This window comes from Mus musculus, chromosome 6 (genome assembly GCF_000001635.26).
Source record: "Mus musculus strain C57BL/6J chromosome 6, GRCm38.p6 C57BL/6J".
NCBI lineage: Eukaryota > Metazoa > Chordata > Mammalia > Rodentia > Muridae > Mus > Mus musculus.
This window is the reverse complement of record NC_000072.6, coordinates 113646925-113662838: the sequence shown is the minus strand read 5'-3', so window position 1 is coordinate 113662838 and position 15914 is coordinate 113646925. Positions and strand designations below refer to the sequence as shown.

Sequence of the window (15914 nt, the reverse complement as noted above, 5' to 3'; positions counted from 1 at the left end):
CCAGGGGCACTGCCTTTCTTGTGTTGTTCCTCTCTCTCCAGAGAGCCTAGAGTAGAAATCCCATGGTCCTCACCAGACATACAGCAGCAACTCCAGACAGGTGTGTGAAGCAGAAGGACAGAGGTCGCTTCCTGGTAGAGAACCCCCAACTGTGACTTCAGGTTGAAGCCATGCCCACAACAGTAGGAAATGATACCCCACCTGCCCCCACATTGCTCCTGGGTCCAGCATATAATGTTTCTTTTACATTTTGTATTTATCGTTGTGTATGTACACAATATGTACACGCCAGCATTTGTGTGTGTGTGTGTGTGTGTGTGTGTGTGTGTAAATATGGACAATGAGACTATCATAGAGAGTGGATAGAGTTTGAGACAGTCGCTTTGTTGTTTATCTTCTGTGTATAGCAGGGTAGCTAGTCTGAGGACTTTCAAGAATTCTCCTTCCTCCATCTCCCATCTCCTTTAGGGACACTAGAAGTACAGACACAGGTGTCTGTGTCTCTGGGGATTTGAACTAAGGTTCTCGGGTTTGTGAAGAAGTGCCTTTATACACCGATCCATCTCCTCAGCTAGAGGCATTTTCTTGAGTGAAGCCTGGCTGAGACTCAGTTTCTTCATCGGTAACATGGGGGTCAAGGGTCACTCCATCCTGACCTCTGGGTCCTATTCCTGCTGACTCTGTTCTTTCCCAGCTGCTGGGAATGGAGCCAGTACCTGGCACTGAGCCACTGAGTCACAGCCCAGCCCCTGTGACCTTTTTGTTTGTTTGTTTGTTTAGCACAAATCTGTGTCTCTCTGAGCAGGGATATGTGGTGTGGCACAAGGGACCTTTGCAAGCTCCGCCCATGAGGGCACACAAAGGCTTCCTTTGTTTTCATTGCAGGGAGAGTCCATCCTCTCTCTCTCTCTCTCTCTCTCTCTCTCTCTCTCTCTCCTGTTTTTCTAAAATGACACGCCCTAGCCTACACCTGGCAGGGTGTCACAGGGTCACTTTCAGGACTGGGGTGGGAAGAAGACATACTGGGTGGGGGGCATGAGAAGGCCCGGAGGGAACCTGTCAGCACATTCAGAGTTAACACTTCCTCAACCACCCAGGGATACCTAATGACACTTGCAGAGCCATGCCCAACCAACCACAAATGTCAGCTGACAGACCCAGGTCAAGCTCTACTACATCACGCCCCATCAGCTTCCTGAGAATTCCCCTAACCGAGTGAGCTTTGGGTTAGATCAAGATGTCCATATGCAAACAATAACTAGCTTGTGTGAGCTTCGAACCGTTTTCGGACTGAGGACGGGTCTTAGAGGTCCAGGGCTTGCCAAGCATGAACGAATCCCCAGGTCCTACACCCCCAACACCAAAAGAAGTAAATAAATAGAAATGTTTAGAAGGAGAAGGAAAGAAAGATATTAAACACCCTAGCTGCTGGTGTGCCTCCTGGCAAGTAAGGTTGTGTACTATGCAGTGCGAGCTAGTCTTGTTCACTCTCCCTGTGAAAACCAAATGGAGAAAAGCATGGCTCCTCTTGTTTCTGTTTTCAGGAACCTGTTGCTGCTTAGGCTGCAAACCCCACCCACCCAAACCCCACCCACTCTTTCAGTCACTAGGGAGACAGAAGACACTGGAGCGCCACAGGCTGAGAGACCAAGAGCAAAGGGGTGAATGTCCTACATGGCTGCAGAGCAAGCTGGTGGCTGAGTTTCCCCAGACAGCTTCCCAGTGCTAGGGCCACAGGTCTTTTTTCCTTTGTGGGGTTAAATTCTCAAGGGCATCAGGCACAGGCACTGATCCAGAGTCTGATTCAAGGCAGAGCACGATCAGAGAGGCAGACCTGAGCTGAGGCAGACACAGCTTCCTCAGCCAGTTGTAGCCAGGGAAGGAGGGTCTTGGTCCTCCAAGTCTCTTGCACCTCCACCGGAGTGACAGTCATCCTAACCCCAGAGCTCTGGGAGCTTACCTGGGCTTGGCAAAATGAGATCAGAAACACAGCACAGCTAGTCAGGACCGACCCAACAGCAATGCACACCTACAATGCCCGAGCATCAGGAGCCGAGCTCGCGGGAATATGATGTTCTGTTTTCCTCTGCTACACAGTGAGTTCGAGAGGTCAGCCCGGGCTATGTGAAAGCCTGTGTGGCGCTCTGACAGAGTAAGAGCCCCAATAATCTCGAGCATGTGAATATTTGGTAACCAGTTGGTGATACTCTTGGGAGAGGCTTATGAAAGGGCTTTGTTAAAGGAAGTACGTCACGGAAGATGAGCTTTGAGTATTTAAAGACTCATTGCCCCTTTCAGTTTGTTCTCTGTGCTTCATTTCAGTGGTTCAATGTGTAAGCTCTCATCTTCCTGCTCCGGCCATGTCTGCCTGATGCCATGCCTCCCCATGGTGACACACGACAGATTCTCCTGCTACATGAATTATTCCTCCTCTTCCTCTCCCTCTTCCTCCTCTTCTTCCTCCTCCTTTTCCTCCTCTTCTTCCTTCTCCTCTTCCTGGTCCTCCTCCTCCTAAGTCATTTGTTTTGTTTTTGAGACAGGGTTTCTCTGCATGGTCCTGGCTGTCCTGGAACTCACTCTGTAGACCAGACTGGCCTTGAACTCACAGAGATCTCCGTCTGCCTCTGCCTCTATAATGCTAGTATTAAAGGCACTCACCACCTGGCCAGACTAACTCTTTAAAGGCACACATCACCACACCTGAATAATCTCTCTCTCTCTCTCTCTCTCTCTCTCTCTCTCTCTCTCTCTCTCTTTCTTTAAGTTGTCTTGGTCACGGTGTTTGATCACAGCAACAGGAGAGTAACTAACAGAACCTGTCTCAAACCAAAACAAACCTCTAGGAGCCGCACAGGAATAGCACATGCTTTCTCTCTAAGAAGCAGAATCTAGAGCTAAATATAGAGAGGCAGAAAAATAGAGGGGGCTGTGAAGGGGAAGGAAGGAAGGAAGGAATCTACAGGGATGTGGAGCAAGAGGGGAATGGGGAAACATAACAGCTGTTTTTCTCCCCTATGCAGAATCCATATTTAAACACATACGTATATATATGAGAAAGCAAAAAGAAAAAGGGACAATTTAGGGACAGTAAGGGACCAGTAGAGGGGGCAGGGCGATGTGCAAATATGTGCTAAGCATACTGATACATATGTATGAATGTCAAAATGTAACTCATTACTTTTTAAAAAACGACCTCTGGGCCAGGCACGGCTCACAGGTCATCAAGCTACTTCGGAGCCCAAGGCAGGACAGTCATTAGAGCCAGAAGTTCTAGTCCACCCTAACCAACAAAGCAAGACTCCATTTCAAAACAATAAACTATCCAACTAAATAAAATTGAAAGCACCTTTGACATCCAGGAAGGTCTATGAGGAAGCCTTTGAGATACAAAACTATTCCCAATTTTGTTTTCTGTTTTTTGACACAGGGCCTCATACAGTCTGGACTGGCCTGAGACTCACTAAGCAGCCAAAGGTGACCTTTAAACTCCTGGATCCTGGGCTGGGCTTAGTAGCATACACTTTTAATCCCAGCCTAAGGAAGGCAGAGGCAGGTGGATTTCTGTGAGTTTGAAGTCAGCCTGGTCTACAAAGTGAGTTCTGGGACATCCAAGGCTACATAGAGAGACCTTGTCTCAAAACATAAAACAAGGGGCTGGAGAGATGGCTCGGTATTTAAGAGCACTGGCTGCTTTCCCAGAGGATCAGGGTTCAAGTCCCATAAAGCACATGGCAGCTCATGCCTGTCTATAATTCCCACTCCAGGGTGGACACCCTCACATAGGCACAGATGCAGAAAAAACATCAATGTACAAAATAATAATAATAGTAATAATAACAATAACAATAAACTATGTATTAAAAAAAACAAAACAAAAAACAAATAAAAACCTCCTGGTTCTCCCGCCTCTACCTCTCGAGAGCGGAATCCCAGGACAGTGCAGAGGACCAAACCAAAGGCTTCCGACGTGCTAGGCAAACATTACCAACTGAGCTACACTGGACAGCTTCCATAGCCATATTTCAAACATTCACGGACAGTAAATGTGGGTAGGGAGCAAGTCAGTGGGTACAGGAACAAACAACACAGGAGGTGGATGGTGGGAGAAATGGGGACCTGCTCTCACCTCCCTCAGGGCTCACTAACTACCTCATCATACGAGGAATGAGCAGCTTGGAGTTCACTTGCCCGGCAATTCCTCCACCCCAGGAAGAAAAGAGGCATTTCTCTACAGCTCTGGCAACATGTGCATCCTCAGAGTCTGTGAGTTTCCAGGAGAGTGACCTGGATAGAGTCCTGGACAATAAGATGGCAAAGGGTGGGGCCCAGCTGTGTCCAAGCCCCTTTGTGCTTTGCAGGCCTGTGTGTGAGGGGAAGGTGACTTCCTCCTTGCTTTGTTGTGTATCCTGCCGCAGTGCACAGCTGTCTCGACGGAGCAAGAATGCCCAGAGACAGGATGCTCTGGCCAGCTTCCCACCAGCTAAGGAGAGATGTAAGCCACTGTGGCTGAGGAGATGGCTCAGTGGTTAAGAGAACTGACTCACCCAGAAGACCTAAGTTTCATCCCCAGCACCAGCATCAGGTGGATCACAAATGCCTGTAATGCCAAGGAATCATACATACCCTTTCACGGCCCCAAGGGCGCGTGCACGCACACGTGCGCGCATCCCCCCCCCCACACCCATAGGTTAAGTTTTAAAAACAATTAAGGGATGTAAGCCATTGGTATTTCCCTCTGTCACCAGATGTCTCTGTCTGAACCACGCTTGCCACTATGGGAACATCTAACTCAGGCTCTGGGACACAGGTCCAAACGTAACCTGGTATGGTTAGCGGTTACTCACCTGCAACCCCCAACCTTTGAGGGAGGCTGTCTTGAGTTTGAGACCAGCCTGAAATACACAATGAGTTCTAGGCCAGCGTAGGCTACACAGTGAGACCCTTTCTCAAGAAGCCACAGAGCTAAGGAGATGGCTCTGTTGGCAAAGTGCAAGCATTAGGATCCAAGTTCAGATCCCCAGACCCCCCTGTGAAAAACCAGGGGCGGGGGCAACTTCCTATAACAAGACCACTGGAGGGACCAAGACAGGCCAATTGCTACAGTTCACTGGCCAGTCAGCAGAGCTGAAATGTTGAGCCCCACGTTCAGGGAGAGACACCTGACACTGACCTCAGGCCCACACACAAATGAGCACTCTCCCCCCACATGCTCACCCACACACATGCTCACCCACACACATGCTCACCCACACACACATGCTCACCCACACACACATGCTCACCCACACATGCTCACCCACACACGCTCACCCACACACACATGCTCACCCACACATGCTCACCCACACACATGCTCACCCACACATGCTCACCCACACACACATGCTCACCCACACATGCTCACCCACACATGCTCACACATACATGTTCACCCACACACATGCTCACCCACACATGCTCACCCACACATGCTCACCCACACACATGCTCACCCACACACATGCTCACCCACACATGCTCACCCACACATGCTCACCCACACACATGCTCACCCACACATGCTCCCACACATATTCAACAACAACCCCGTCATCCACTTGACGAAAATGAAACCTGAAACACTTGTTTTCTCTGGAATCTTTTATTTCTGCTCTACTTCCTTCAGTGAAAAGGATTCAAGGCAGGTTACCATGCTGATGCCTTGGCTGACCCCAGGCAGGCATAGGACTCCTCCCCTGGCTGCCTGAGGACAGCACCGCAGCAAATCCCAGCACTGCTTACTGGGGCAGAGGGGACTCCTGAGCTGACAGCAAGGCCCTCATGCTATGAACACACTCTGGAAACCCTGCCCTTTACCCACTCAAGGCAAACAACAACGCAATACTTCGGTATTTATTTTAATGCTTAAGTTGATCTGTAGCTGGAATGACTCCCTTCTAAACAATCGAAAGTGGTGAGCCGCAGGCAGCCAAGGAACCCTGGAGCCAGGCACTCACATCAGGGACAAACATTTCACTAGGCCCTTGCTTTTACTTTTCCAACTAATCCCCAGGCCCAGTCTGTTGTGCATTTGTGGTTTAACATCACACGTGTATACACACACACACACACACACACACACACACACACACACACAGCATGTAAAAACTCCAAACTCAAAAGAGACTTAAGCAGAACCAGGCGTGGTGGTGCACGCCTTTAATCCCAGCACTCGGGAGGCAGAGGCAGGCGCATTTCTGAGTTCGAGGCCAGCCTGGTCTACAGAGTGAGTTCCAGGACAGCCAGGGCTACACAGAGAAACCCTGTCTTGAAAAACAAAAACAAAACAAACAAACAAACAAACAAACAAACAAAAAACCAGAGAGAGACGTAAGCAGAGGCTAGAGAGATGGGTGAACAGTTAAGAACACTTGTTGTTCTTCCAGAGGCCGTGGGTTTAATTCTCAGTTCACAACTGTCTGTAACCACAGCTCCAGTAAATCTGACGCCCTCTTTTGGCCTCTGTGGGTACTGCTCACACATGGTACACATACATACATACATACATACATACATACATACAGGCAAAACACTCATACACATAAAGTAAAATAAAAATAAATATTACTTTTTGAGATAGGGTTTCTCTAAGTAGCCATGGCTGTTCCAGAACTATCTCTGTAGAAAAAGGCTGGCCTCAAACTCAGAGATCTGCCTGCCTATATAACACAGCGGCAAATCCCAGCGCTGTTCATTGGGCCAGAGGGGATTCCAGAACTGACATCAGAGTCCTCATTCTATGAACACATTCTGGTAATTCTACCTTCCCAAGTGCTGGGATTAAAGGCGTGCACCATAATAACTGACTCTAAATAGAAAATGTAAAAGAGACAGAGACAGGCATGGCCTACCTCCTAACTGCTTCATACCTAGATGCCCAGAGAGCCCGGCCCCGCCCAAGTTTCAAAGACTCACTGTGATTCATTCACTTACAGCATTGGAGACAGGGTCTCTGCTTGAGAGAAATGGCTGAGTCAATTTCCAGCACTCGGGATGAGGTGGGAATCAACTAATTCACAAAGTGGGAAGACTCGTATGCAAATGAGAAACTCGAAGGGAGGAAATTCTTTTGAGGCCAAGGTCCAAAAGGTGATGGGGACTGGCCTCTGGAAGAATACAAGAATGTTTGGGAAAGACCAGAGTCCAGGGAACAGCATGTGCAAAGGTCCTGGGGCATTTTGATAAGTTTCATCAAAGAAAGAAAGACCTTAGTGGCTGGGCTGAAGGAAGAGGCAGATAGATGGTAGAGGTAAGGTCAAAAAACTGGGCAGGAGTGAGGCTGTGTGGGGCTTTGGAGGGTTAGATGGAACCTTGCCAAAATCCCCTTGAACCGATGTCACCTGGAGCTGTGACCCACTTGCCCCTCTCATATCCCAGTCTCCCTTGCAATTAGATTGAAGCCATTGAAGGCAAGGTCCCAGCTAACCAGGAACAAAAAGCCAACGAGTCTCTTCCATTGCCTCCCCTGTCACAGCGACCCCAAGTCAAGGACACAGGAGCTGTCCTTTCGCATGTTGCAGCTCATCTTGGGGGGAGGGGGGCGCGATTAGGTCACGCCTCTGACGCATCTGGCACTGACTCACGAAAACACTGAGGACAGCTGAGCCTTCTCACTTAGAGGAGCCGGGTGACCACAGCATGGTTCACAGTCACAGCCTGACAGGTGAACCCCCTGTGCCCCAGTTTAATTGTGCGGCACATGCCCCCCTATGTGCTCTCCCACCACTCTCCAAACCCACAGCGACTGTAGAAGGATCAGTTCGGGGAAGGAAATCAGGTGACCTGCCCCACACTAGCATCAGCACCCTAAAAAAAAACAGCGGCCACCTTTTTGAAGCTTCCTGCTATAAAAACAGAGTAAACAGAGGCTGAGACACTTGTTCCTTTGAAGTGTGGGACAGGGTCTCTTGTACCCAAGGATGACGGCAATGTAGCCAAGACCAGCTTTGAACTTCTGATCCTCCTGCCTCCACCTCTTGAGTGCCACCATACCTAAAGATGCCCGATTCCCCAAAGGGGAAACTTGAGACTTAACCTAACGACCTACCCAAATACAGATTAAGGTCAAGCTGACCTCGGTTTGTATCTTAGCCATTTACAAGGTAAGTGGCTTTGGGCAAGTCTCAGTTTCCACAGCTATAAAATGGGAGTAACTAAACTCATGAGGAAAGGTGCTTGCTGGGACATACTGGGTGCTAAGTCCCATTATTTTGGGTTCATAGACCCTGATGTCTCAGCCTGATACAGTGACAGCTTCCAGGACAGGTCCCTGATGCCACAGGGAGATGATCCTGATCCACACTCTATTGCTCCCTGAGGCTGTGAAAACATTAGAGAGGGCAAACACAGAAACTCTTAGACTATACATGGGAGCCCTCTCACCTACATGCGTGCAGCCTGGGCTCTATGAAGAGGAAGGGGTCACACTTCTCTACTTTGCTCAACAGCCACCCAAAGTCCCCTGTCCACAGAGCCCTGATCCAGGAAGGAAGTGACTCTGGCTCACACGCCAAAGCCAGAGTCTGAACAGTTAGAGTTGCACAAGCATGTCGTCCAGAAAACAACAAAGCTCATCGAGAAAATTCCAGACGGGGTTAGAGCTCGGCCACGCTGCTCTTCCCTACTGTGTGAGCATCCCACCTCAACACCCACAACAAGAAATCCACAAAAACCTGACAGGAAGATGGCAGCGGCCAATGGGAGAGAAATGCTTAGTCACCTCTCACATCCCTTCAGACCCCCGCGGGTCTCCCCCTACTCAGTTGACAGGCAGAACCCCTCAGCTACATGGGACCAGTACATTTTCATTTGATAAGTTGGTCTTGTCAACGTGGTGGGATTTAGAGTCACCACGGAGGCAAACCTTTCTCTGGGTGTACGTGTGAGGGGCTTTCTGATTTAGGTTAATTGAGGTATAAAGACACATCAGCATGCGGGCAGCACCGCCCCTTACGTTGGGGTCGTAGACTACACACACAGGCGCTGAACACCAGCTCTCATGTCTGTGGATGCAGTGTGACCAGCATCCCAGGTCCCAGGTACAGGTCTCAAACTTGGAGCCAAAAAAGCCCTTCCTTCCTTCCTTCCTCCAGCTGCTTTGTTGGGATTTTGTTAAAGCCCTGAGAAAAACTGCTAATACAACAATAAACACACACACACACACACATACACACACACCTTTAATCCCAGCACTCAGGAGGGAGGCAGAGGCAGGCAGATTTCTGTGAGTTCAGGCCAGTCTGGTCTACATATCAAGTTCCAGGCCAGCCAGGGCTCTGTTACACAGAAAAAAAAAAAAACTGTCTTGAAGAACCAATAAAATAATAATAGTAACAACAACAACAACAATAATAATAATAATATGGGGAGCATGCTTGCCCAGCAAGCCATAGGCCCCATGTTTGATTCCCAGCATTCCATCATCTGGGTGTGGCGGTGCACACCTGTAATTCCAGAATTGAGAGATTGAGGCAGGAGGATCAGAAAGTCAAAGGCCTCTCTTGGTCTTCATACATGCCTCCTGCCCACCCCAGCCTCTGTGAGTATGCTGTGCCCTCTGCCTAGACACGACCAAGTAGGCCCTTCCTTCAGCTGCCCTTCCCATCTCCCTCTCTCAGCCGGCCTCCCCACCCAGTGCATGTTCCTTCGAGTGCATGTGTTGCTATTGACTGTGTTTATGTGTGTTCAATCATTACTGTCTATCTACCCCACTAGACAAATGCGCCATGAGACCTAGGCTTACCCGGGCAATCATATCTACTCCTCAGCCCCATCCAAACTACCCTGCCAAGGTTCCAGGTGAAACAGATGCCCAGAGACTGCAGAATGGCTGGTGAGGACCGCTATTGCAGCAGGCAATGGACAGGTCCTGCTGGAATCACTGACTGCTAGAGCAAGCAGCTACTTGGACTGTGGCTTCCTGTTCCATCCTAGCAATGAATTGTGGGTACACTGGTGGGCAAGGGAGTGCGGATAACCTCTTTCTGGTTGAGATCCACTGGGTCATCAGAAGCTGGAGAGGAGAGCCACAGATGGTGGCATCGGACGGTGAACTAACCTAAAGAAAGTGACTGATAGCTATCAGGTCTTTCTCTCTTGGGGACGGGGCACATGTGGGAAGACAGTTGCGTGTAGACATCCAGATGGCCAAATGGGAAGGTGTGTGAGATGCTAGTTGTCTCTGGAATAGCTACTTCTCCTCCAGAGCAACAAGATGCTTTACCTCTGTAAACCTCTTCCTGCATTTCCCAGTCTCCCTGGCAACCAGGTCGATCCTGAGATGCAGTTCAGGCCAATGCTTTTAAGGGAAGGTTAGACATGCAACTTCCTGGTAGAGCCCTAGGCAGACAGGAGCACACCCACCTTTGCTTCTTGTCACCTTACATAAGAACCAGAAGCATGTGTCCCTGGCCAGCCCCTGACACCAGGACACCTTGGAATGACTTTACCTGCCCTAGACAGCCTTGGATGTCACTGGTGGAGAAATGTTCATGGCTGTATATGTGTGTGTGTGTGTGTGTGTGTGTGTGTGTGTGTGTGTGTGTGTGTGTGAGCGCGAGCATGCGGTCACACAGTGTGTTCACACACACACACACACACACACACGGGAAGGCCAGAGGAAGACATCAAGTGTCACTTTCTATTCTATGTTCTTAAAGCAGTGGTCCTCAACCTTCTGGATGCTGGGACCCCCAACCATAAAATTATTTTTGTTGCTACTTTATAACGGTAATTTTGGTACTGCAATAAATTGTAAATGTGTTTTCCCATGGCCTTAGGTGACTCCTGTGAAAGTGTCCTTTGATCCTTTGATCCCCCACAAAGGGGTTGGGCCCCCAGGTTGAGTTCCTCCACCTTAGAGTCTCTCACTGAACCTGAAGGTCACGGTTTTCTGAGCTAGGCCAGCAAGCCCCAGGAATCAGCCTGCCTCCACCCAGATGGCTCCTGAGTTTTCAGACGCCCATGGCCACACCCATATTCTACTCAGAGGCTGTTCCTGAGAACTTTGGTCTTTGAGCCTCCTCCCAGTTCAGCTTGTTTGATTATTTGAGACAAGGTCTCATTATACAGCCCAGGCTAGCCCAGAAGTCACTACCGTCCTGCCTCACCTTGTCCAGTGTTAGGGCTAACAGACATGTGCTAGCATGCCAGGCCCAGCTTGGCTCTCTAAGTCCCTGTAGCCCACCCTGTATGAACAGAGCCAGGAGTCTGTCAGGGAGAGCATGAAGAACGACGGAAAGTGTGGCAAAGGTTGTGCTGTGGAAACCGAGTCCTATGACCTGCACTAATTTCTTCTAACTCTTGTCGGATTCCATGTCTAGCAGGTTAAATGATGACCTTGGCAAGTAGAGCTGAGGAAAAGTGAGGGAACAGAAACCCCCATCCCCAGACATCAGTTTCCAGGCCATGCAAGTCCAGCTACTTCAAGCCTGAACTTGGCTCGTATATAATGGTCACAAGGCTGCAGTGTGGGTTTACTGGGACACTATTCAACTCTATTGAAGTTGCTGGTTGGCTGGGACGGTTTGGTTTTGGTGATGGGAGGCCAGATCTTTGCCTTGATATGTGTTAACACCCATGCAGGACATCTGTAAAATACGGCTACCTTCGGATCTTTAAGAAGTGTTTAGAGGTGTGGGGTGGCTCAGCAATTAAGAGCACTGGCCGGGGTTTGATTCTCAGCACCCACACAGTGACTCACAACCGTCCCTATCTCCAGTTCCAGGGGATCTGATGTCCTCTTCTGAACTACTTGGGCATAGCAAACATGTAGTGCACATATATAAATGCAGGCAGAACACTCATACACATAAAATAAAAATAAATAAATCTCTTTTTAAAAAAACCAACAACAACAAGAGAAAGAAATATGGAGGGGCCAAGCATAGAAGTGCATGTCTTCAATCCCAGCACTTGGGAGGCAGAGGAAGACAGATCTCTGTGAGTTCAAGGTCAGCCTGGTCTACAGAGTGAGTTCCATGCCAGCTAGGCAACACAATAAAACTCTATAACCCCACACACCCAAACACCCACAGATACACACATAGACAAAGAGTGACACACACATATACACAACCCCCCACCACACACACACACACACACACACACACACACACACACACGTTAGGAGGGCTAAGTGTAGTTTAGTGGTAGAAGTTAGCTGACATGCACAATGCCCGAGGTTCCATTCCCAGAATCAAAAAAAAAAAAAAAAAAAAAAAAAAAAAGGAAAGAAAGAATGGTGGGCAGAAGTCAATTTTTCAGGTTGACTGCTGCAGAGCCAAGTAAATAATAAGCAGGTAAATGGAAACTAAGATTAAAGGCTTGGTTAGAAGAGGGGGCACGCCTTAACACAGGCACTTGAGTGCCTGCACACAGGCCCTGGGTGGTCACCTTTAGACCAGGCAGGCAACTTTTTTTTCCCTCTATTAAAAACCCAGCAAGGGTGAGAAAAGGGAAGTGTGTAGCCGAAGGACACAGTGCAGGGGTGAGCAGCCAGAGTGGCACAAAACAGCCAGGGGTGGTGGGATCCATCTCCGGTGGTTTTGGCCAGCAGGACTAAACAAAACAAGAGTGTGTTTGGGGAACTGGGGGTTGGGGGATGCATAAAATGCAAAACAGGACAGTCTAGTCTGAGAAGGGTTCTAATTGACCAAAAGCCAGGAGGTAGCACTTCCTGCCAACCCAGAGAGCCCACAGTTGCTGGCAACAGGCCCAGTTCCAGTTGCCTGAGAGAGTGGAGTCGTGGGCTCTGGATCCAGATGAGACCCCCATGGACCTTGGGACCACAAGCCACATACCTATACTTTTTTTTGTTGTTTTGTTTTGTTGAGACAGGGTTTCTCTGTATAGCCCTGGCTGTCCTGGAACTCACTCTGTAGACCAGGCTGGCCTCGAACTCAGAAATCTGCCTGCCTCTGCCTCCCGAGTGCTGGGATTAAAGGTGTGTGCCACCACGCCGGCATGCCACATACCTATTCTTTAGTTGTTTGTTTTTGAGACAGAGTCTCTGTGTGTCGACCTGGCTGACCCAGAGTTTACAGAGTTCACTTGCCTCTGCCTCTGCCTCCCAAGCACTTGGATTAACAGGGTTGCACCATTGAGCCTGGCATGAATGTTTCTTTAAATCTGGTGTTTCGGTCTTTGTTGACCTCCACAAGAAAGATGTTTCCTAGATTAGTCAATGATCTCTGCTGTCAGTGGTCAGAGAGTATGGTCAGGAGCTTCTGGGGTTCTTCCTCTGTTATCACACATCCTGATGGGACACCATTGCCTTGCCTGGCCCAGCCATCTGCCTCTGCAAAGTGGACTAGCTGTAACCACACTGTGTCCACATATGAGCTGGCAGCTCTAAGTGTTTATAATTAGTTCATTTAAAATACAGAACAGTTTTTTGAGGCAGGGTCTCATGTAGCCCAAGCTAGTTCTGAACTCATTATGTGCCCAAAGCTGGCTCTGAATTCCTGATCTGCCTACCTCTGCCTCCCAAGTGCTGGATTGCAACCATTTGCCATCACACCAGTTAAGCCTTATCATTTCTCAGCATCTGCCACATTTCAGGTTTCTAAGAAGACAGAGTAACCAAAATTGAGGTCACAAACCTTGGGGGCTGGTCACAGTGATCAAATGAAATGCCTCCTGGTTCCAGTGATCATGGAGACCCAGGCTCCAAGAATCCCAGAGAGGGCTCTGCTTGGCATCCAGGCTGACCCCTTCGCAAGACAATGGCAGGGTCTGAGCCCTTGAAAGAAAATTCTCCCAGGGCTGTACCGTGGGGCCAGGCCTGGACTCTCTCAGCCATATCTTGACCCAGGCCTCTCTGACTGGCCCTCGGGGAATAGGGATGAGGAACAGTGATCTGGCACATCTCAGGACAGGACAGCATCCATGCTAGCCAGTTCTAAAGAGCTGTGAGCCAAGCAGGCTACCCTGTCCAGTCTGAGAGAAGAAGCTGGAAGAAGACTGGGTAGGGAAATACAATCAGAACAGAGACAGAAGCTAGGGGAAAGTCATGACCACCAGGTAGGGGTTTGGTTTATGGGACAGTTTCTGGGAATGCAGAAGCAAGCCTGGCTGGAGACTCTCCTACTGGAACAGGCACCTCCTGCTTAAACCCCAAAAGGAAAGCCATGGTGTGTTAACCACAGGTTTAAATCCTAGTGAGTTACATAGTGGCTGAAGAGTGGACGCCGTCCCAGGGTGACCCTGTTAGCCCATGTGGGCTGCAGCGCTGAGGCTGGAGCTCTGTAATCCCTATCCTTGCTCTAAAGGAAGGCTTCAGGGTCATCCAGGCAAGTCCTGTGCCCTGGGTCTGCTGGAATGGCAGGCAGCCATCCCCATCTCCACAGAGGCCAATTTCAAAGCGTGCATGGGCTTCCCGAGTTTCAGATACTCTGTCTTTCCTGCAGAACTGGAGTTGAAAGCCAGGGTCTTACACATTCTAGGTGGTGCTCTCCCTTGGTCGATGTCCTCAGCCCCAACACAGTTTTCCTCCCACCCTTCCAGGATACTCTCTTAGGACTGGCTGTCCTGGACCACAGCGCTTGGAGGCTTCCCTACCCCATCTCTCTTATCTCTCAGTCTGGTTATTCTTCCTTCGTTCCTGCTGCTTACCGTCTCCTAACTGGCTCTCCAATATTTTTTTTAAGTTCTTAAAATTAATTTGTGTGTTTGTGTGGAGAGGCACAACTACCGCAGCATACGTGCAGAGGCCAGAGGTCAACTTTTGGGCATCTCTCCTTCCACCATGTGGGTCCCAGAGTTCAAACTTAGGTTACAATGCTTGGCAACAAGTGCCCTTACTCCCTGGCCTCCAATATATATATATTTTTTAATTACAAATTAAATGTTTTAGATCTCTGTCTAGTCAGTGTCTCTCCTGATAAACTCAGTGCCAAGTATAACACATAGTAGGCCTGCAGAAAATATCTGGTAGATACCCTTGCTGAGAGTCCCCTGGGGACAGAGTAGTTACTCACAGCTCAAGACAATCTGGGCAGCTCGGTAGAGTTCCAGGTGACACAGGAGGTCCACCAGCTGCTGGACCGTGGCCTGCCGCATGGACCACCACCACAGTAGCTCCCGGGTGATGCTCACCCCCTGGACCCTCTCCATGGACTTGATCTTCCTCAGCTGTGTCAGGTCTGTGATCACGTAGGAAGCTGGAAGGCAAGAGAGGATTCCGCTTAGAACTGGAGGCACTGGCCCCAAGGGAGGGTTCCCATCTACCTCACTGCTCCCCCCAGATATCAACGTGGCTACTGCATCCCAGCAGGATGGAGATCTTAGGAGCTTGGGAGCCTTGAACATCAGTAGTTCCTTTGCTTGGGATGGTCTCTTCCCCAGCACCAGCCTCAATGAGGAGCAGAACTGAGCCCACTCCATCTAGAATGGGAGCCCTGCAGGCACCGAGTGCCATCTGTCTCCATCACTGCCACATCTCCAAAGGGGAGAGCTGCCTGCCTCAGGGCTACAGGGAGGATGCAGAGGAGAGGAAGGCAGTAAGGTAGGGAAGCCCTCAGCCTTAGAGATGCCCTGTTCTTGCAGGAGCCCAACAAGTGTCCCCAGATGTTGTTCCCTGAGCCCTTGGCTCACTAAGTCTCAACCCTGGTGGGAAAAATTAGTGTGTCTGTGGCTGATGAATGAAAAATGGTAGAGCTGTCACAGGAACCGAGAGAGCTCACTGGCACCGTGCTAACTCTGAAGCACCAGGGAGAACCGCAAGGGACTGTGTTGGCACTAATACTAAATTATGCTTTCCTTCTTTTATTTTTAATTTGATTTTCTTGATACAAGGTCTTGCTGTGTAGTTCAGACCAGCCTCCAATGCAACAATCCTCCTGCCCCTGTCTCCCACACACTAACATTACTGATGT

The 15914-nt window shown here is 49.4% G+C and overlaps 1 protein-coding gene across 3 annotated transcripts in view; it reads right to left on the bottom strand.

Moving 5' to 3' along the window:
- Window positions 1-15914, bottom strand: part of Irak2 (interleukin-1 receptor-associated kinase 2) — a 56560-nt gene that overhangs the window by 32188 nt on the left and 8458 nt on the right. For 2 of the 3 annotated variants that reach the window (NM_172161.4, NM_001113553.1), the window contains exon 2: window positions 15018-15200. In NM_172161.4, the coding sequence (NP_751893.3) occupies window positions 15018-15200 (183 nt within the window). Of the gene's footprint in view, window positions 1-1960; window positions 2174-15017; window positions 15201-15914 lie in introns of those variants that run through there. The other variant, XM_006505325.4, reaches the window with a different exon arrangement.